The sequence below is a fragment of the Ylistrum balloti genome, unplaced genomic scaffold (genome assembly GCF_031769215.1).
Source record: "Ylistrum balloti isolate Yb309-2 unplaced genomic scaffold, AGI_CSIRO_Ybal_v1 Utg370386, whole genome shotgun sequence".
In the NCBI taxonomy this organism is placed as follows: Eukaryota; Metazoa; Mollusca; class Bivalvia; order Pectinida; family Pectinidae; genus Ylistrum; species Ylistrum balloti.
Genome location: NW_026782268.1, coordinates 1,380,001 through 1,403,729, shown reverse-complemented (window position 1 = coordinate 1,403,729; position 23,729 = coordinate 1,380,001). Strand labels below are relative to the sequence as shown.

At 34.7% G+C, this 23,729-nt stretch overlaps 3 protein-coding genes across 4 annotated transcripts in view; 2 read left to right on the top strand and 1 right to left on the bottom strand.

Moving 5' to 3' along the window:
• The window catches only part of LOC132554199 (uncharacterized), a 46,528-nt gene that overhangs the window by 7,368 nt on the left and 15,431 nt on the right, over positions 1-23,729 (bottom strand). The window lies entirely within an intron of this gene.
• On the top strand, positions 279-11,929 carry LOC132554187 (MAM and LDL-receptor class A domain-containing protein 2-like). 2 transcript variants are annotated; one of them, XM_060218488.1, is made up of 8 exons: positions 279-529; positions 2,250-2,414; positions 3,417-3,581; positions 4,481-4,642; positions 5,282-5,422; positions 6,044-6,189; positions 8,363-8,441; positions 9,477-11,929. In XM_060218488.1, exons 1-8 carry the CDS (start codon positions 475-477, stop codon positions 10,160-10,162), a joined length of 1,599 nt encoding a protein of 532 aa, XP_060074471.1. In that variant the 5' UTR covers positions 279-474; the 3' UTR covers positions 10,163-11,929. The 2 variants fall into 2 exon arrangements, with proteins under 2 accessions (XP_060074471.1, XP_060074470.1); XM_060218487.1 differs by having other exon boundaries at positions 5,270-5,422.
• LOC132554198 (MAM and LDL-receptor class A domain-containing protein 1-like) overlaps positions 15,042-23,729 on the top strand; it is a 9,615-nt gene continuing 927 nt past the window's right edge. Inside the window, exons 1-8 of the mRNA XM_060218503.1 lie at positions 15,042-15,248; positions 17,084-17,173; positions 19,107-19,271; positions 19,865-20,032; positions 20,766-20,921; positions 21,383-21,523; positions 21,693-21,826; positions 22,332-22,416. Of these exons, the coding sequence (XP_060074486.1) occupies positions 15,188-15,248; positions 17,084-17,173; positions 19,107-19,271; positions 19,865-20,032; positions 20,766-20,921; positions 21,383-21,523; positions 21,693-21,826; positions 22,332-22,416 (1,000 nt within the window). The 5' untranslated portion in view covers positions 15,042-15,187. The remainder of the gene's footprint in view (positions 15,249-17,083; positions 17,174-19,106; positions 19,272-19,864; positions 20,033-20,765; positions 20,922-21,382; positions 21,524-21,692; positions 21,827-22,331; positions 22,417-23,729) is intronic.

The window sequence follows — 23,729 nt, the reverse complement described above, 5'->3', positions numbered from 1 at the left end:
GAATGTTATAAACCGGAAGTAACAATTTACAAAACTACTTATATACGTCACGTGACCTTTAAGTTGGCTCTTCAATCCGACAAAATGTCGCATAATAGAACCATTGAGACAGACACACTACAATTTTATTTTTTGGGCTGTGTAGTTAGACTTGAAATTACCCCTAAGTACACCAATCAAAAAGGTCAAAGGTCACAATTGTGCGCATATCGTGTTCACAATGAGTATCTATATAGTTGCACCCAAATTTGTAGTATTTCTGCGGTTTCTGGTGATAAGTCTGAAGTTGTATACCTCTCATAACAATCCGCTCACAAAAGGAATGTTGTTTCCTATTTTTAAATCCTAGTCACGTATGTTGATTTTCCACGCTACATCCTCTCTTCGTTGAATTATACGATAACTGGAATATAGATAATCATCACCGATATAGACTTCGGGATAGCATCTTGATGACAGCGCTGACATATAGGTATGAGGGTATCACTGCTTGTTCTTGGTGTTTTCCAAATAACGCTGTTTTTGCCTGGTAAGTTGATTTTATCATACATATCGTTAGAATTATTCAAATACAAAAAAAAATTTTTTTCAGTATTCGTCATTTGTTTCTGAAAGAATAGACAAAGGCTTCTAGTGTTGTGTGCTTAGTACAACGCTGTCTGCTAGTGAAATATTAGTTTTATCGTTCATATAAATGTTTTTTCAAAGAGCAATGTCTGGAGAATATATATAAATTGAAAAAAACACAGACAAGAAAAAAAAATAAAAGAAAATTTGAGCCGTACAAAAATCTGCCTTGCGGGTTTTGGTCTCTTATAATTGTGGGTTACCGATGGTAGTGATGACGTCAAGAGGACGAGAGGACGAAAGGTAATCTCCGTTATGGTCACTATATACCATTTCATCATTATACTTATTTTTTTGTCAGAAGATTGTTTGTTCAGTTTGTGAGAGCAGATCGGTGCTATATAATAATGTTACATAGAACTATTTCTAAGGCATATATATTTATTGTGTAAAACAGGTTAGAAATTACGGAATTTCGTTATGAATCACACAAATATGAAACATAGTAGCAGAATTTAAGATTTTGGGAGTCTCTCATCTCAAATGCCATTAATAATGATGGAATAATTCGTGAATTTAACATTATTAGCTGTTTTTGTCAATATATGAAATATTAAGTGATACATATACCTAAAATCTATCATTTGTTTGATACACACGAAAACTCTTTGAGAACCCGTATGACAAGAGACAGTGAAATAAGCGAGGAGATGCGAAAAGAAAAGTTTGCAAGTTTTGAAAAGTGTGTGGTATTTTTTAGTAGAGTTTGTTCATTGTAGGAGAGACCGATTTACAAGAAAAGTATTAAACTCTCTCTCTCTCTCTCTCTCTCTCTCTCTCTCTCTCTCTCTCTCTCTCTCTTTTCGCATAATAATTGTATTTTAACATGTCGTCTTGTCTTGTTAATATGCATTTTGTCAAACTTTACAGGAAATAAAATAATATAAGTTAGAAAACTTGTGCCCAATCCTACCTGTATATTTGATACCAACAAAATATGTTTAAATCAAAACTGTAAAGGTTATTTTAAACTGCTCGTTTGTTAACTAAATTTTGCAAATGGCCGAGGTCACGTGACGTAACTTGGTGACCCGGATCTTAACCCCATTGCGGCTCCTACCTAGACCAAGTCGGCTTTCTGTTCAGAAAAATAAATCTAGTATTCAAATCTCGCAAAAAAGTAATTACATATTAGTTTAATGTACATTACATTGTAATAATCGATGATTACTTAAAACAAATGACTTTAAATACTTTGGAAATCACGCGGTATTGATATCTTCCGGCTTCATCAACAAAGTTTTTAAGCGGAGACCGAGTCAAAATATGTAACAATGAATATTTGTGGGAACAAATGTTTGAAGTCGTTTTTTCCGGCCATGGAGAGGCAACACATGTTTGCTTACAACGACTTGCTTTAATTAAAAGGCGTTTTTTTATCGTAGGGCAAAATATTTGACAGCATATTTGTTTACGTCTCATTTAAAGCATTAACAAGACGTTAGCATCAAGAGATTATGAAATCATTCACTTCCGGTCCTCTCGATAATATATACTAAGTATACATATCCACGAGGAATATTTTGAGAAATATATAAATGTGGTTACATTTTTGTGTTATAATGATGTAGTATTTTTTCAATATGCTTGTGCTAAAATTGAGTAATTTCTATTGTAAACAGGTGCAAGTAGTAATTGTCCCTTACCAAGGATAAAAAATGGTTACACCAGGAAAAAACCGGGGAACAGAGTAGCGTTTTTCTGTTTGAGTGGTTATAGTAGATATGGACCGAGGACTTCCGAATGTGAGGGTACCAATTGGAAAAGCCAACCCCCTATCTGTGTCGGTAAGAAATTATGGATAGCTACGTTGCCATTAAGATCATGTTAACTGTCTAATTACAGAGAAACTGTACCCTGTGTAAACAGACATATAATCTGAAATTCTCACATAGACCCGAACTATGAAAATTAATCAACAGGTTAGTAAGTGACAGGGAAAGCCAACTCAATGTGGAAAGTGATAAATGGAGCGGACTTGGTTCAGACGAACGGAAAGAATGGCTGTGTTCCCACTAGGAAGTAGCCCATAAAGATTTGAAACTCGAAGTTAAAGTCACTTTACTCTTCTAACCACTTTAAATGAATATACGGGTATTTTTTACATTGTCCATCAGACAAAATTGTGATTATATTTGAATTTCTGCATGCATTTTCGATATCCCCATGCTGTGTTTTATTTGCAATATCACGTCATACAAAATAAACTTTTACCATGTCCACGCTTGTTTCACCAAAGTTCTTCATATATATTAGTGTGACCAGCTGAAAATTACAAAATTGACTATTTCTGTAGTTCGAATTAAGAAGTGAAGGGGGAAATCGACATGTAACCGATTCTCCAGTAATTTAAACATCCGTTATTTCCAGTGGTACTTACTATCAGCTCTTTGTTAGGATAATAAATTAAAAAATAATTCAAATTATGACATTTCAGTGTGATAGCACTTCCCTAGTATTTACAGTAAGTAGATTTCCCTAAAAAAAACTACTGTTTAGAAACCACAACAAAAACCTGCAATTGATCTGATGTTGAACAATTCGCGCAATTTTCTATATACGATTCTAAATCATTTTCATCTTTCTAATCAACAAGTTTATAAAACAAGGTAGGTACAACGCATGCGCATTACTTCATTACATCTTCGAGTGTTGTGTCTGTGGTATAGTCAAATGATAATGACAGAAACTATGTTTTTGTTATTGTAAACAAGCCATCAAAAACATTTTCATGTGCATGTAAACAATATATATATATATTAACGCCAAATTGTTTATCTCGAACACAGCACCTGGATGTCCAAGTTTGCCGACCAATCCGAGGAGAGATAGGGATTTTATCCACAACGAGGCTGTTGTAATGTTTATTTGTTTGGACCCATTTGTACTTGTTGGCAAGGCAACGGCATATTGTGATGGCAAGATATGGAGTTCTCCAGCCCCTGAATGTCAAAGTATGTTATTTGTACCAGAATAATATTTTTATTTCAAATTTGTTGAAATTGTTATGCTGAATTGATCAAGACATTATACTCTTTCTGGGAAGGTAGTGAAATATTGTATATAACTATCTATCTTAGTTCGCAATAAGTGACAGTGAGTATTGTCCATGGTCTTTGATTCTTACGCACATTTTGAGCCTTCATATGCATACCTTTATTGTTTCTGATAAAAATGATACACTTAAAATTGAATTCATCAAATGCACTTTTCTTCATGAAACGGGGTATTGCATTTTCAAAAAGTTGAGTTTGTTGTCAGTCTGTTACCGCAAGCTTCCATCTGATTTCTTTTTTCATGGTAAACTTAGATGTCATAGGAAATCATCTCGTGCTCGCGTTCTTGTCAATTTAAAATTTAGATAGGACACCAGTGTAAGATTCTGTTTATCACGTAACTCATATTGATATCTAAAGAAGCGAAATGCCAAATAGGACAACAGACCTTCAGATCGCGCACATCAATGACCAGGTTTAGGACACAACATAGCCGAATTGACTTCTGTAACACACCATCTCGTCACACTATTTTCCACCTTTGTGTACATTTGATTACAAGACAGTCGAGAAGTCCTAAATGTCGATTCATTACACTGTTCACGCCATTGCTAGTTCGCTTCTCATTGGCCATTCGCCATTATAGCCATTGAAACATCAAACAGAAATATCTTACTGGTAGTGATAAATTTTCACAATACGAGGGTGTATTTACAATTGTGTAAAATATGTTTCAGACGAGTTGGCATTGATCATAAATAGAGACACATTTATAAACACATGCCTAAGTAATTAATATGAATTCTATCTCAATTTTCGAGCTTATGGAAATTTTGAAAGAAATTTCGCTTCTATAGATCCAGAAGAAATTGAAAATTGTGATTTTGAGGACGGGGAATTTTGTGGTTGGGAACAAGACAAATCGGATGATTTTGATTGGTCCCGGCATAGTGGCGAAACCACTACAGGAAGGACGGGACCGGAAACCGATCATACTCTCGGACCGACGAGACTTGGCGGTAATTTGACTTTTCAAAGTGTTTTGTTTGTTTGTTTTTGTTCATAGCAAAGCCAAATTCCAATTCAAAATCATTAAAAAGAATGAATTAACCCCCATCTAGTGTCATTAAAATCTATATAATAAAGTCTTTGTTGTCAGTAGTAATTCTTGAAAATTGTATGTTCTGCCATTTTCTTTGTCCGGTGACCTTGTCATCAGACAAGTTTCACTGGTTTTCTAATTATTTCATCTACCATCCGTCTCTCTCTCTTCTATTTCTAATATTTGCCCTCCTTCCTCAACCTCCCCCCAAATTATATGATGTTAAATATATATTGATGTTGGCATTTATTATTATTATTATTGATGATGATGATGATGATGATGATGATGATGATGATGATGATGATGATGATGATGATGATGATGATGCCTTAATAATGATGATTAATGAAATGATAATATATCAATTTATCTCTCTGTGTGTATATGGAGGTGTATGAGTGTGTATCTTATCTAAAATATACGTATACATCTTGCAAAAGTGAAATTTAAAAATTGCCTGATGAAAATGATTTCTACATAATTGATCATATCCGCACAAAAGAGAGTTCCCGTGGGAGTATGACACATCTTTAATTTACAGATCATATCGTAGGTCACTACATCTATATAGAGAGTTCCGCCCCGAGGATTGAAGGGGATGTAGCTCGCCTCCTCTCGCCTGTGTACCCAGCATCCAAAAGTGGAAGGTGCTTCCGGTTCTGGTATCACATGAAAGGCCCGGATGGTGAAAACCGTAAGATTATTGCACTTAATATACAAACATTTATTCGAATCGATGTTCAGTTTGTAACGTTTCAAATTTGATTTCATCCAATCCAACAACTTTGATTATGTTATTAAGGTGTTTGTTATTCAGGAAGTGATATATAAATATTGATCACGCGGGATCCTAATATTTACATTTCCGGTGTGTATCCTCTATATAGACCTACCAACGAAATTGACGTTTACACTTCGGTAAATCTTACGCGCGTCATTGAAAATATCTGTTTAAAAAATGCAGTTTACACACCAGTAAACAACAAAAAAATTAAAATTATTTCTTAAATAGAGGGGAACATTTTCATCACAGGATGAAGTGAATGTCATTGCGACTGATATATGTCATTATGTCTTTTCGCTAATCTGTTGCCTTTGAAAAGACTCGAAAAAATCGAAATAACGCAAAAGCAACTTACACAACAAAGCGAAAAGACTAAAAACCGTTTAACCGGGGTAAATGACTTTATCCTAACTTTACAATTTGGCGTCTTTTCGGTTTTTTTTTTTTTTTTTTTTAGGGTGGTTCGGGGGCGGGGACTTAATTCTAAGAAATTAAATGAAAATGTACTCTTATTTGAAAATATTTGATCAGATGTGGGCTCACTGACTGTAAGTATCCGGCTGTTTGATGAATTACAAGCTGCTGAGGACCATGTCCTGTTCACTGTAAAGGAGAATCAAGGGCCTGATTGGAACGTGGGGCGGGTGTTCGTCTACAAAACGAACGCGCCTTTCAGAGTGAGTTTAACGACCCAATTGTTCAGTTGAAGGGATAATATCAGTATATGTGGCCATAATTCTCTGTGTATCTAGGGATGGAAGCTAAAATGAGGATTGCTATAAAAAATTTAATGGTTTTTTTTGCTCAAATGGGATATTTTTGTGTATTATTCTAATATATATATAATATTGATTTCTTAATGATATCGTCTCTGAAGTAGTATATGTATTGTGTAGGAGTTTTGTTTCGTATCGTTGAATTATTTACAAAATTACAAAAAAAAAAAAAACACATACACGCCACCACACACACACCCTCACAAACCCTCACACACACACACACACACACACACACACACACACACACACACACACACACACACACACACACACACACACACACACACACACACACACACACACACACACACACACACACACACACACACACACACACACACACACACACACACACACACACACACACACACACACACACACACACACACACACACACACACACACACACACACACACACACACACACACACACGCACGCACGCACGCACACACACACACACACACACACACACACACACACAGTGTAAGATGACGCTTTCAGTGTGCGTTTACATTTTCCATGAATTATGTATAATCGTTACAAAAGCTCATCCTGGACTTAATTATCTGTTAGTAGCGGGTCACGTGTAGTTATATGAAATATAAAAAAGTTCATTTTAACATTTTACTACGATTCAATAATAATTTTAAAAAAAGGTTAATAGAAAAAGAAAAGGTAATACATACATCTACGGTTCTTTTCACTCGCAAATTAAAAACTAAGCTTCCTTGTCCTTGTGTATTACTTCTTTTTTATAATCTGTAGTCTTTTATCGAGCGACGACCGGAAATATAGAGTAAAATCCAATTTGCATATTCAAATAACTTATCTAAATATGTTGTACAATTTTGACATAGTGACGTTTGAAATGCCCCCTTTTGAGACAGACTCTCACCCACCGTCCTCCCTTAAGTATTTTTCTCATATTGGTCTCATGGGATCGTCTATGTGGGTGTAGCGTCATTAGCATACACGGTGCTGATTCACTTAAAATTCAATGCAACTTATAAAAGCAACCTATCGAAAGGTATTCACATTTTAAATACCAGCTACGAAGCAATATTTTCGCAAAAAAATTAAAAGGAAAAGCTGAAATAAGGGGAGATTTTGAAGCTAATGGGTTCTGGTGTAGTGAATCTGTTTTATATACGTTCAATATACGCTACCTTTCTCATGATACACAATGATATCATTTAAACATAGTTAAAAACAATTAGTTGAACGAGCGTGGAAACCGAATTTGATTGTCACAATTTGATTCCGTTAGTATTCTTAAAGTGGCGTATTTTGAAATGAATTGTTTGAAACACCGCGTCTAAGATTTTTTCCTGGTGTATATATAGAATATAAAAGCAGGATTTCAACACGTCTTCAAAACGAAACCAAGTGTAATTTTCCTGGCAAACTTGGGTGGTCACATGAACAAAGCTCTCAAAGGTAGTGTTCTCTTTGTCCCTATATTCCTAATCACCATTAAAATATCGAACGTGCTAAGTCCGCCTGCTGAATTTCGATTCACTCTTGAGGTTTTGGTGTAGTTTGTAAAGCTTTGTTTTAGTCCGTGTTATTTATCAATTTATTTCCGTTCTTTACTGTGCATGATGTTAATCTATATGTATGGTTCCAATAGGCTTTTTTAAAATCCGTTTATTGAATTTTTAATTAGTTAGCGAAAATTGCACCCGGTCGATATGTGGTATGATCTAAGGACACTAAGTACGGGTGTCATTCACATTAGATTAAGAAAACATATCTAATATAACTTAGAAAAATTGATGACATCACGACAGTATTTGTTCTCCTAAGACTGAGCACATTCTGTTTTTGTATTTGTGTACATCGGAAAAATCGAATATTTCCATAACACCACCCCCCCTCACACACACACACATATGCACGCACATATGCACGCACACAACACATATATATGTAACGCGGAAATCATTAGACGACTGTAACATTTTAGTTGCCATATTTTGGTATTGATTCAGCTGTAAACGGCGATACAATTGCTGAGTTCAATGTTGTATTTGCAAAGAATTACTGTGTTTTTGTGTGGTTTTTTTTTAGATTGTGTTAACGGCGACACGACAGAGGAGCTACATCAGCGACATAGCGGTGGATGACATCAGTCTATACAATTGTCAAGGTAACAAATTATAATAAACTTACTGTTTTCCCTAGTTATAGTCAAAAATATAATGACACTTTTTTTGTTGTTGTTTTTTTTGTTTTTTTGTTTTGTTTTGTTTATAGACTAATTGCAATCAAAAATGTGCACGCTTTCATTTGTCAATTCCTAATGACTGATACACATGTAGCGGGATTTACACACGGAAAAGAAAAATCCATATTTTTAAAAAAATGAAAAACGCTCTTATTTCAATCAGATCACTCATTTCACTTGGTTCCTTCTAACAAGGTACATAGAACAAAATTAGTGATCTACGGACGTTAATGATATCTATGTAACTGATACTCGATTTGCGTATTGGCAATAAAACATGTTTAACCTAATAGATCAGATCTGTATTAGACTGTGAAAATAAGCAAGCCATATATGACTTTGACGAATGAACATTTTCGAGCTAGTAGAAAGGACATGAAAATCATCTTGCTAATTAATGTCTTATATGTCTACCCTTCCGGAAAACATGGTCTGATTCTCAGCGTCCTTTCTCAGCATGTCTTCGTTTAGTTCAAATATGGTTTGAGTCATTCAGTTTGGGTTCGAATTCAGTTATTTTGTTCATTTGTCATGTGATGTGTACGATTGTTGAGACAGGAAAATTAAATGCATGCGCAAATCTTCTTTCTTTGAGTATACTTTTTCATGTTCAGCTGGCTTTGATCTTGTCGGCTTTTTAGATGTGCAGGAACTTAAAACAGTTTTTTTGCATACATTTATCACATTCAATTTTCATTTTGTTATAAGGGGAGGTAACCCAATTTTGATAACATTCCTTGTAATATCCCCTTCATATGTAAGTTGTTTCAAACTCACGTGTTGCTTTAAATTTTACCGTAAGCACGTCATACAATGTAATTTTTTATGTATACTATGAAAAAATGTTATTTACAAGTTCCGAATTTGCTTACAACAAAATTAGATTATTTCAAACCGACAAATAAATGTGGTGTTGTAATACGAAAGTTTACGTTATTGAATTAATAATTTTTTAAGGTATGGTAACAACCACCAAATCACCATCGACGGAAATTACGTCACAAGCAACGGAAATAGAAACAACAGAACTAGCCACAGTTGACGAGACAACATCTGCTGAAGAGATGACAACCAGAACCGGATATGACGTCACCAGTGTACAATCTCAATCAGTATCTGTTTCATCTGCATTGTTAAGCATAATGTCGTCAAGTGTAAACCCCATTACTTCATCAAGAACTTCGTCCCTTTTCAGTACTAGAAATGACGTCACTACCTTATCAACACCTTTTTCGTCATCATTTAATGTTACAGAAAATGTTGATTTGATAACTACCCAACCCAACACTGAATCTACCGAGCATAGCACAATTTTCACTCCAACTACGAACGAGGAAGTCGATATTGGGAAAAGTTTGATCAAACCGGAACAAAATACAACATCTAATGATTCACAAACGCACAAATACACGCCAAAATCAGGCAACAGAAATTATGTATTTCAAAACGAGGGCGTCATCCATTCCGTTTCGTTCGTGGTATCTCTTGCCGCTGGAATAGCTGTTTTCGTCATCGGTGCTTTAATCGTCGCATTTATCGTCCACCGAATGAAAAAGCAAACAAAACATTACAAAGACGATGATTTTGAAACTATGCATACAGCAACTTATAGAAAAAAGTCGACCGAAGGTCTGATACTGTAGTTTATAAAACAAGTAGTGTAGGCTTATAACAAGTCTATATTCTTCGTCTTTCGTACGGTCAATCCGTAGTTCAAGAGTTTTTTTTACTTTTGTTTTCTGACTTTCGCCATGAAAACGATAGGTCTGTGCTAAAGTTACATCAACTGAACTGTTTGTTTACTGCCGAACAGCTTCCAAGCAACAATGCAACATATTAAATTCAACTTGAGAGAAATGTACTTCATTAGAAATGGCAAAAAGTGCGTTGTGTTGAACAATCGAAATCGATTACTAGATTTCTAGTAAGCCTCGTTTTGACTTTATAAAAACCTACATCGCAGACTTTGACATTCAGATTCCCTGTTGGTATATCATGCAAACGATACATATACTAGACTTTGTTTTCACACTTCAGAAATGCAAGGGTTCTCGCTCCTGAAAACAACCCTGAAAGATTCCTCGGCTAATGTAATTATGGTGGTTAGTCATATACCGAAAGTACTAGGTATATGTACATACAACCCGAGGTTGATATACATGATTAAGTTGTAATGATTACTAAGTATGCTATAGTGTAGACATGACCAGACTTTGAAAACTGTTATAGTATTGGCTGTACAGAGAAATGTGTCAGGGAAAATGATAAAGTTTCAACTGGCTCATTGTTACAATTTACATTGTAATTTTAATTAGAGGTATTTTTTCTGTACTTGTGTTTAGAACGTCAAACTTTTCATTACGTTTCAAGATATCGATCTTTTAATTCAAACTGAAACAGGATGTTCTACTCCTGACACCCAAAGCAATCTCCTTGTATCTCCGTAATATTACTGATTAGAAATATGAAAAAAGTAAACGTTAAGACTTCACAAACACCTTTGTTTAGAGATTTTCGGATTCCTACATTATAGCTTATGACTTAAAAATCGATCCTCCTCCTCAACGTTGTGGAAGAGAAGACTTTATCCTTATATGGGAGGAAGAAAGGAAGAAAAAATTGAAAGAAAGAAAGAACTTGAAGAAAGAAAGAAAGAAAGAAAGAAAGAAAGAAAGAAAGAAAGAAAAAGAGTAGTAAGAAAAGAAAGAATGAAAAACACAATCACAGTTTACGTATATTAAACTTGTTTTCCTTATTAGATGAATATAAGACATGTGTAGTACGATAGTGTTTTTGCAGCATAAGTTTAGTTCAGTGATTTTTGTATATGTGAGTTATCTCCCTTCTTTGCCACATTGGTTGTAAGTATTCCATACCATTCTATGAATCATGTCACTACACGGCTCTCGTAACAACAAGCAATGAAAAACACAGCCTTGTAGCTCGCCGAAATTTAGCAAAATTTAAAAGTATACACTTCCGGCCAGTGATATCATTCTAAACGCTAAAATGGAAGTTGAGACTTCAAATCAAACAGACGTTAACAGAATTGTGCAGAACAAAGGACAAGTCTGTAAATTTAAGAATGGTACAATTTATATCAAATTGGAAACAAAGACAGGCAGGTCACTATTGCTGTGAAAATATTGGTTGAAGAAACTTGAGCCAGATATTTCTCTCCATCCCAGCACTTTTCGCTGCAGTCCAAGCGAAGAAATTTCATCTTCAGAAACCCTCCTGAGTTACGCACAACGAACTATTAAGATACGGCTGTCTACTATGAACCCAGAAGTCACATTGATATATCTATATATATGAGTGAGCGTGAATTGTCCCGTGATCTACATGTTGTGTGATTGCCTGTATTCCTGTTGTTTGTGTTGAATAAAACGAACTATTAACAAAAAAAAAGAAAATAAAAAAAATGTTTTTACAAGAAATGATTCAAACAGAATAGTTTTGTTATGTAGATTGCCAGGATATTATCTACACATTCATTATTTCAAATTTAAAAGATTATCATCTTGCAATTTTGGTAGTCAAAATCGATACTAAAGTTCTAAATGTTTTTTTTTTCACATGACAAATGTTTGTTTGTCAGTAAGATATCTATATCTACCATGTCCCCATTAAGTTAGTTGAGGGTATTGTCCCGAATAAAGTTTAACTCAAAGTCCATTGCTTAGGAGAGGATGACATTCAGTCGTCAGCATACAATGAAATTTCCTCACCCTACTAAATATATCACAAATGTGCATTATGATATACCAGGGTGTTTTAAGTAGGCTTTATACACAACGTGCTGTACAGCAAATTGTGAATGTCACGTGGTAAAGCTTAACAATTGTACAAGATCAAGCGTCGGTAGAACACTGACGTTCGTTGGAGAGACAACGCCTTGAAATAGTCATAGAGACGAGAAAAAAAAAAAGAAAAAAAAAACACACAAGTCCATGGGATTCAGTTACTTTTATTTGGTTCTATCCAAATATTTCATGAGTGTTGTAATGCCTTTGTAATGAAATATTATCATATTGTGGGATGGGAGATAAAATTATTCGAATAGATACACGAGGGTTTTGAAATATTTGATATATGCACGGACTGCGGCAAGACAAACACTTCTATCACCCGGTTATTTCGTTTCATAATAATACATTCTTTTCCTGAAAAGTTCAATGCGAATATATCTTTCTCGCAAAACGCCTTAGTGTTCGGCATTTGTGTACTAAAGACATATTTTCCCTTCTTTTAGCGCGCAGTCTCACATAAACAGCGACGTTTAGAAAACATAACCGTCTCTTGTGTACATAAACATAGCATGTACGCTGTAATTTAAAGATCAAGGATAAAAATGGACTGCAAACCCAATGTTTACTATATGTTGGGGAGCAATTCATGTTGACAAAGGGTTGGGTAGTGCTGATTAATTGCTTGGGGTTTTTTATTTATCTCTTTCTTTTTTCTATAAAATTGGTCTCAGACTGCAGACATTTTGTGATTTACGAAATCAAGCCCTCTTGATAAATTCCCGATAGAAAAACATAAGAAAGTTTAATCTCTATCATTATATTTGCCTCAGTGACATAAATTGATGTCAAATTTGATTTTCGCTGGCCTTCAAATGGGTATTACCATACATTAATGTCCACATATCTATCTATTTAAACAGAGATGTACAATAAATTCTAAGTTCGCATTCTTGAACATCTGCCTTTCAGATAAATTGGAAAACAATTCAAATCAGCAAAAAATAAATTATTAGAAAATGCACCTTTAAAGAAAAGAAAATGTTTTTGTGGCACACATGTTCCGAACACCAAGCATATTGTGAGACTGTGCTGAAAAGTATTTTAACTGTAATATTTTGAAACAAAACAATTGTTTGTTTGAAAAGTGTTTGTCTTGCTGCAGTCCGTTAAAACATTTTTTTAAATCCTTGTGTATCCATTCAAAACCTTTTTTCCAAGATATATCGTCAATATGAATTGCCCCATGTCAACACAACATTCATGCACTTTCTTCCGCCACACCCCCCTCCCAATCCCCAGCCCCGACTCCCCAAATATTGGCTAAAACACTTTGCGCATGCTAAGGGATTGGACGATACGCCGGGAAACAAAATTTGATCGAAATTATTTAAATTTGTACAATTAGCCAGGTTATAGACAGAAAGCAATCGGCCAATCAGAAAATGAAGTACCTAATTAATTATTCATGAACGTCAACGAACGATGTCGGTAGACTCGTCCGCCGAAAGTCCACCAGGCCGAAAGGCCGTAATAGTGGACGTAACACCCGTTACATAAATAAATAGCGTCGGTAATGGAGTTCAGGTTGTAGGATAGAAAGATAATACTTCAATCCAAATTTGATCGTCATTCATTCACATTTATCGAAGTTATCACTCTGGAACCATCTGGCCTGACAAAATGAAGAACATTTCTTCCTAATTAATTATGCACAAATGTCGACGAAGTCGTCGGTACTCAGCAAATGATGGCTCGTGAGAAATCAACTCGCATGTAGATCCAACTGTACTGAAATTTGCAGGTAGTGAAATCATATCAGAAATGTCAACACAAATCGGACCTGTTTAATTTTGGCGTTATTTATTTATTTATTTATTTATTTAACGGGTATTACGTCCACTATTTTTGGCGCTCTTGTCGGGAAATTTTATGCGAAGTAGGGTTCAGGATTAATCAACTCCAGGAGTGTGTTAATTTCGATATGAGATGTAACTGTTGACCTATGGCAGAATATCGGATAATCGGAACAACATGTGACAAGGACCTTGACCATTTCCTTACGTAACCTATCAAACACCTACTGAGAGTCCGCTTGGGCGCCGTTCTGGCAAAAACGAGGGCGCGTAAATTACCATGGCAACGGCACCGTGCTCTTTATATTCCTACATATGAGCAATTAATTCGTAATTTGCCATTTGACACCTGTCATTGATAAAAGCATGTGAATATAATTGTAAATGGTGATGGAAAGTTACACATTATGTTTTATATACGTCTCTGGGTAAGCAACAGAGAGAGTTTTTTTTCTAGTTTTGCTTTTGAGTTTGTGTATTCTCATCAAGATGAATACATTTTGAAACTTTGAAGCTATTGAAAGTTTTGTTTTTGTTTGTTTGAAATAATTCTTAGTGTCTCGACGATAACGTGCATCAATCTTTAAAAGAATAATTTGAAATGTTACAAATATTCAACCAGTTGATATCCGCCCATCCAGCCCTTTACGAAATGTTACAAAATCCAGCAAATGCATTGAATAACCAAATGCTTCTTGCAAAGTATGTTTAAACGGTTGCTATGAAAGCTATTCTGTAATAAATGCGCATGACCCTATGATTTCATTCTCAGTTTGAGGCTATCAAGCTTGTTTTCGTCCTGTTGATGGGGGTCACGTGAGTCCTTGGTGAAGTCATACTTTAAAGTGTACATATCCTGCACACCAGGTTAAGGAAACAAATACGATCCTAGGCTCAGATTATGTTTTTTGTTTTTTATCAACAATATTTGTAATTTATTTTGTTTAAGAAAACAGTAACTTCTTTGATACAGAAATTGAAAATATTGTGTCGAAGGAAACAAAGTCTTAGTGGTTACAACATACAGTTGTGTGGAGTTTGCAGACTGTCACGGAAAAGAGACATGGAGAGAACATGGGCCTTGATCGCAGTGGCTGTTACATTCACCATCACCGCCCCGGAATGTATGTATATACTTATAGTATTGTTCATTACATTTGACTGAAACACATTTTATTTGTATCAAGCATATATACATAAGGGATAGAGCACACATTTTCTAACTTATATCAAACTCTGTAAAGTTTTACAATATGAAAATGTCAAACTTCAATGTGACCTTAGAAGCACGTGTTCGATCCAGTGCAGAATTTGAATATGTATTTTACATTCTTTTTAAAGGTGTACCCCGAATGAAAATATAAATTAATATATTATCATTATTTATGATGCAAATTCAAAAAAATTGAAAACCGCATCAAAATCGACCGGTCCAATACCGAAATAATGACGTGTAGAGTATGATTTTCACCTGTTTTCACCTACAACTAATTAGCCTATTGGTGGCTAGCGAACTGTCGAATTCTCTAGATAATTTTATAATATGCCATTTTCCATTTTTGATAAAAATATTATACATAAGTTAAAACATATTCCCTCAGTAACAAGGATCCGATAACATGCAGTTTTAAATGAAAACTCCAGGTAAATTTAATTGACATGAAATAACTTTCGTTTTTACAATGGTTTTATAAGTAAAGGTTTAAAGGTTGTAAGTATTGGGATTTTGAATGAAATGCCTTAAGCATATTTCATTTGTTCAATATAACAAATGGGATTATGCATAGGTTATCACAACTAAGAAACTTTCTCACAAAAAATACATTTCACATAGATATAACATACCTACAACTGTGTACACTTTCATCAAATTTGATTTGCTACATGTATACATCTTAGAAAGGAAGAAATGAAAACAGAAAGTCAGGAAACCACTAGGAAGAGAAGGAGAGAGACGTGTACTCCTGAAGTGAAGATATTTACAGATGAACTGAAAACCGATTACTGATTTCAATAAAAGTATGAATGGACTGGAAAAAAATATAAGCATTTTGCACATCGGACAGGTTTTGAGAACCACAGAGAAGCACATTATTTGTGACGTTACACGAACGAAAAATGTTATGATATAAAATTTCACACTGTCTCATATTTAACATACAATAAGAAAATAATGCACACAATTTTCACATTCATAACCACATTTACACGCTGGATCATTAATAATATATACTCTGAACAAATTATATCTCAAGCTGCTGGAAGCATTTCGCAACCTTGTATGTAAAACATTTAATTTTCTCTTTCCAGCGCAATCAGGATTATATTTGGATTTTAGATTTTAAAACAGTTAATTGATGACTACTTTTTGGCATTGATTGTTAAATCATTCCATAATTTGACAGAAGATGAAATGAAAGATTCATAAGAATTGGACAATCGAAATAAGGAATGGAATATATTTCATTATTTCTAACGTTGTGTTGTGATATTGGATAAAGCAAAATTTTCACAATGGCCTTAATAGGCTGTAGCTGAAAAGTTTCTTCCCAAATCTGTTCTATTATGTGACCTCCGTCATTCTGTTGTAGTCGTTAATGCACTTCCGTCCGGCTGCCCACTATAATTCTGATGCAGTCTTTTCCCGAGTTACTCGTTCATATACTGAGAAAAGTTATCTACATATACACGGTGTTTTGTTTTAAAAAAAATAAACAGATAATAAAAATATATAGATAAGCCAAGAAACAGATCGGAACTGTTACCTTTATCGCTGAATTGGGATGGTGTCAACTTATTGCTGTGGAATTTAGTCACACACTCCACTTTTAATACTTACAGACTGCATCCAACATTTTGATAAAATGACACACAATTTTAAAGTGCGAAAATCGCGACCTATTAAGAATTGAATGGTCTAGGACTACGTGGTATAGAATTATATTGATGTATTTTACAGATACCGGAGGAGTCAGATCGATGAACGATGGGTTAGCTTTCTATTATAGAGGTCAAACCGGAAATGTTACCACAGCAGACGTGACTAAAGGTACGATTAAGTTTCACTCAGATCCGAAGTGTACTTTTCAATGTTAAATCTCGATAATCATTAAACGCACTGTGGAATAAATTTCAATTATTCTCAATGCTACCAACAGGTTTCGTGTGTCTTTATCCAGAAACGCCCCCGTTTCCATTTCAGCTGTAAGTAAAACGTATAAAAGTGCTGTACATTCCAATTATTCCTAAAGCCACTTTGAAATACTTATTTCCATTCAGGACCTTCAAAATCTCCAGATGAGACCGACCAACCTTAAAGTTTCTATTTATCCGTAAAGTTGCGCAAGAGTGTACGGTTTTGCACTACATGTTATTTTATATAAAAGTTGTTCAAATATGAAGAAACATTTAGGACATCGAGACATGTTTTATGATACATATATTTGCAAAAAGTAGTGGAAAACGTCAGTTTAATCATTCGCTCTAGTAGTTGTTGCTGTTCGCGTTGTCAATGACACTCAATTGGCACTCCATACTGATTCTGGTAATTTGATTATTAATTGCTTTGTTTGAAAAATAAGGTAATCAGATGTTGATATAAGGCTTGTTATGGTGGACACCATGTAAAATCTTACTATAATGTAATACACTTAAAAGCAGGTACAGGAACTTGTAACAAAAACAAAAACAAAAACAAAAAACAAAAAATTGATTAGAACCACTACCACTGGAGATATTCAAATAAAATTTTCTATTATAACGTTTAACAAACTACATATTGTGTATGTAATATGTGTCATACCCGGATGTATAAATGGCATTGCGTAACTTTGTGTGAGTGACAAGTGTTTAACAAGTGTTATTTAAAATGAAGGTTTGTATCACAACTAGATTTTACACTGGGGGTGTTTTATAATCTAGGATTCACACAATATATATACAGCTGATAGGGTACGCTGTCAGATGACTGTCCAACTACACTGTAATCTGACATGATATATGGTGAATCATCTACTACATTAAAGGGGAAAAAATATCTGTCGATTCAAACCACTCCTAGCTAGATATCTCAAACGGTTTATCGACCATAATGAGTTTGCCGAAGTTGAATCGTTTCGCCAGACTGACTGAGTTCCAAACCTTGTTATTAGTATGAGTGAATTGGTAGACGTTGCTAGTATTTATGAGGACATTAATGTAAAACGTCGGCGTCTGTACTGAGCACTGAAAACGAAAATAGTTTCAATCATTTATGTTATTATACCGATAACATACCTTATGGTGATTTCTGTAAATGCCTGATTATCGATGAGTTTTCAACTTTAAATGCATAAAACTGCTTGCTGGTTCAAAGCTTATTACGCACAGACCTGTTCACGAGTTGTTCATGCATGGTGCGCGAAATTCATATATCCTCACATTATCGCCAATATCATGACAATAATCATGTATATTTGGGTATGATGATCCAATTCTCAATCACATACAATTTAAATTTCATCTTTGATTTATTCATTCGATTTTAATTGTAAAATGCACTTTCCTCAAACTTTCTACCGTAGACCGAAGGGAAGTAACTCTGATACATTCTAATGTCATACGATTGTTTCGGGACATGGATAACTGGTTGCCACCATATTTCACTATAGTTAAGGAACCGCCAAATATCTATACAATCACGAATTCTTTTGTGTAAAAGCATAAATCCGTTTTGTTACTACACCATTCAAAAACAAAGAGATAGGAATACATGTCCCTCTTGTTTGACACACGTGCGTTTTATGGAGTGACTAAATTAGATTATTTCTTTCATGTCTTGACTACTTGTCATCAAATAACATAGTCATTTGACAAAAGAAATAGTTTCTGATCTTTCACCCGCTGACCTCCAGTCGTTCATCTAGCTCTCAAGTATCTCCGCATATTAATTTACCTACAGAAAATAAGTAAAGATTTTTTTTGATAAATAATTCTTTTTTCAGTTACGGAAGGCAAATGTCAATCATTTCTGCTAACAACAGGCATGCACATTAAGTACACTAGAAGGTATGCTCGATTCTACTGTGACATCCCCTTCATCCTGTATGGTTCTAAACGAGCCATTTGCGTGGGCGGCGCTTGGACCGGAAGTCAACCGTTATGTATAGGTGAATATGCGTTTCGTTTCGTACTCTCCCAGTTTCATAATAACATCATAGACTATGTATTCCATGTGGATTTTTTTTCGATCACAATGTCTTGATTTTAAACGAGATCCTCTTAATTAATAACAATTTAAGTTTTATTTGTTTCAACTGCGAGGAAAATAACGTTCGGGTTCGACTATATAGAGACAGAGACGTATATATATATGTTATATACGTCTGTGATAGAGATAATCTGATTTCATACGTCACCATGTAAACGCAATTTCTTCTAGTCTTTTTCTAACATCGGGAATTTCAACGATACATTCATGTTTATAGTTATTATGTATAATACTAAATGATATTCTTCTTTTTGTAAACGAAAATCAAACCGAAATGTACACCACATCGTAATGAAATTGATAATGAAATGTACACCACATCGTGATGAAATTGATAATGAAATGTACACCACATCGTGATGAAATTGTTAATGAAATGTTAATCACATCGTGATGAAATTGATAATGAAATGTACACCATATCATGACGAAATTGATAATGAAATGTACATCACATTGTGTTCAGAATATTTTCGTATGACTTTTTACCAGCCAATCGATGTCCAAATATATCCAAAAGCGAACCCTACCCTTCCATAAATCGTCGATACCAGGGGGCGCTACTCGTGTTCTCTTGTCCCCCGGGCATGTCACTAATGGGACAGAGTCAACTCACCTGTGACGGCGAGAAATGGAGTGGACAGGTACCCACGTGTATTAGTGAGTATTTATCGTAATACTTTCGTAAATTGTTTTGACATTTCACAAACATAATTTAGTTGCTGACATCGACTTCAGAATTCAAAGTGAGTGAGTTCACAAAATTGAAAAAGCAGAACATTACACATTAGCAGTAAGATACCTCACTGAACAGCATACGGGAGTCTCGTCGCACGTCATCCACAGCTATAAGGGTTAAGTTTCCTTGTCAAAGGACACGATCATGACAGCAAAGACCGGGGTACCTGAGAAACACAACCCGCCACAAGAGAGTCGAAGCACGTACCTCGGATCTTCACCAGAGGTTGCATGGCCAACTCTCTATCAAAATTAACTAGAAATTTTGACGGGCTTTTCAACTGTTTTGGCCTCTGTACACCTTTTGGTGGAAAACCCTAACTAACGATAAAGTATTTAATTTTCATCTGTCTTTAACAACACTGAATCTTAAAATGTAGCATTTTTATTATGAAATATTTTTGAAACCTAGAATTGCTGAAAATATGGTTTAAAAATGATTTTCTCCAAGCTACTTTTTAAAGCGATACAGTATTTTTACATTAAAATTGAAAAACAAACTGTCAGTGGTACATGATAAGCAACACTAAAGTTAAAACTCAAAACTAAACTTAAAGCTAAAAAACACTGAGATAATCAATTAGGGCATAATACGATATTGAAGTTATCAATTAACGCTCCAGTAGTGAATAATTAAGTTCTCACTTTTTTAAAGTCGGGGAAGCTGACCGGTCGTGTGGATTTGAAAACCGTGATTTGTGTGGCTGGACAAACGATGTCAATAGTTCTCTGTCCTGGATTCGGACCAACGGTACAACACCTACGAACCTGACCGGGCCCAGCACTGGTCATTCGCCAGACGGGACATCGGGTACACTATTTTTTCCATTTTGTTTCTGCTGCGGGCGCGGTCTCTTTGTTTTAGCTGGTGGCTACTTAACTGAACAGCATACGAGAGGCCCGTCGCATTCAATCCAAGGCAATTATGATAAAGTGTTTTGCACACAAAGCGCGATAAGTTTGGAAATGGTACCCCTGACTCTATATACACGAATATGATTATTTTGACCAACCCTTTATCTGAATGAGTTTGATTTCCTTTTTTTTTTCATTTTCTTGACGATGTTCACACTGCTGTAAATGTAAATTCTGTTTCCAGTTCTTCTTTGTTTCTTCATTTGGTTCGTCTTTTTTTCTTTCATTCTACTCGAATCCTCCCTCACACACCCCCACATACACCTCACACACCCCTCCTCCCCTCTCTCATTCATTCTCTTTGTTCCCTTTCATTTTTGTTCAATAATTCTTTATAAAAACATCATTATTTTGTAGGTTACTATGTATATATGGAAAGTTCGGGACCCTTTGGACGTAATGAAGTTGCCAGACTCCTTTCCCCCTGGTACCGAGACGTTCCGGAAGGAACGTGTTTCCGGTTTTTCTATCATATGCTCGGGGATGATTCTCATGAAGGTATGCATTTAGACGCCGTAAGGATAGAGAAATTTGATTGGTGTGTATTGTATAAATTGATTGAGTTTTGATTTAAAGTGTATGATGTAATGTCCTAGGGGGGAAAAACCCTACAAAAATCAATATTTCAGTCAGAGGGAAATTTTATTATCTCTCATCGATTTTCCAGATTTCAGTTCCTTGTTTGTGTATGTAAGAGATCAGCGGTCGGTTGAGAATCTTATGTTCAATACAACGGGTAGTCATGGCGATCAATGGGTACGAGGACTTGTCGTGTTACGAGAGGATTATGAATTAATGCAGGTACTGTCAATGCGAGTTATTCCCCCTGACTGTATTTTATTTATATATGAAATATAGTTGATATTTAAAAAAAAAAAAAAAAAAAAAAAAAAAAAAAAAAAACAAAAAAAAAAAAACAATTTAAATTGTTTCGTGTTAACAAGTAATGATTGTAGGTTTTCGTTAAGTTTAAAATAACACAACTAAATCACGTATGTATGTCTACTTTGTTTTTTAATCGCAAGATGGTTAGAATTTGACTATTTGAAGAAAGAAAATCACACGCATTTGTACATCTGTTTAGGTGATACCTGTATTTGCCCACCGTTATGTATAAAAGAATTAAGTATGTACTATATCAAACTTGACATAGATTTACATCATTGATGACATTTTCCTTTTCTGAGAATCTGGTCTCGTTATTCTCATATATTTTGCAAGAATTCTTTGATATTTCCTTTTTTGTTTTTGTTTATTTTTTTTCATAAATATATTTTTAAGTTTTATGTTTGCTTTGTTTCTGGAGATTGTAATACAGGCTACCAGGACAACTAACTGGGCACATGACGTAGCTATTGATGACGTGTCGCTCTACAACTGTTCAAAGGGAGGTAATGATATCTTCTGTTTTATGCCTAATATATTTTTGAATATGTTATGTATGATAATCATATCGTTGCATACACAACTTTTCCGAACTTGTTTTTTTTTAAAATATATTTATTCCTTTATTTTCCATATGAAATGGAGCGAATAATTTTTTTCAGGATAAAAGTCACAATGAATGCAAAGATGGTAATCTCAGGTGCCGCAGCCGACCAAGCGTAGTAGCGCTTTAAAGACTAAAACAAGAGTTTGGGAATTAAAATCAGAAACATGACAGAGTTCTCTCCCTTCTCATATGTGTTTCTTTTATACTGTAAGGGTCCGAAAACATGAAGCAGTATCCATAGAGACAAGAGGAGAAACAGCGGGGAAATAAAGTCTTAGTATATATTCAATTGTAAAACAACTTGATTTTATGAAAGTCAAGTTTCAGTTTTCAACTACATATCATAAGAAGGAACTACACACAGTAAGTTACAAACCAAGATGCAGGACTGTTCATCTTGTCCTATTCTCGCGAAAGTGAGAAAAGTACATTGAAAATTGCTTCCCCGGTACCAAAGAATTTACGGAGCAAAAAAACATTTATCCAAATCAATACACATCCTGTAAATTACACTCTGTTAAAACGTAAACTATTCTTTTAATTACAAAAATTAAATGTTGTCGTACATGTATCTGAACGTAATCAACGCCGAGGTCCAGCAAAACAAAGTCTATTTCCCGCAAGGCGATAACAACAGTGAAACAGGCGAAACTCACATAAATACTACGCGGTATCAGACTTATTTTTTGCTTGCTGTCTTCCACGCATTGGATAAACAAGTTCAGTAATTATACGGACGTAACACAGCAAAGGTTATGGTATTAAGGCTTTGTATTTGTTATATCAGTATTGTACTACAAATACAAGTGTGTCAATGTATCCTTTATATTGCTATTAAGAAGTTTTCGAAACGAAGTCAGTGTGTTTTATTTGTTTTATTCTAACGTCACGGAATCGCAAATTGAAACAGTACCGAGAATTGAACATTTTTCATGTATTTGCCACAACATTTATATTTTGAAGTGCAAGGAATGAAAATTGATTATTCTTCAAAAGATTTGAATCATTGTCATATATCTACCTCATAGATGTTGCCATTTAACTTTATTTAAAGAAGAGAAAAAACGAAATGCCAAAAATGTACAACAAATCTAAGTGGGAAACATTTAAAAATAAATATTTGAAAGGAAACGTGACGTAAATAAATACGAATGCATGAAAACTATCACTAACTAAAACTCATTCTCTTGTTAGAGAAAAAAGATTGTGTTT

Coding starts and splice junctions, on each gene's coding strand:
- LOC132554187 (XM_060218487.1), top strand. CDS start 475: ATGAGGGTATCACTGCTTGTTCTTGGTGTTTTCCAAATAACGCTGTTT. Junction 3,582..4,480: donor TCCAGCCCCTGAATGTCAAA/GTATGTTATTTG, acceptor TCGCTTCTATAG/ATCCAGAAGAAATTGAAAAT. Junction 4,643..5,269: donor CGGACCGACGAGACTTGGCG/GTAATTTGACTT, acceptor TTTAATTTACAG/ATCATATCGTAGGTCACTAC.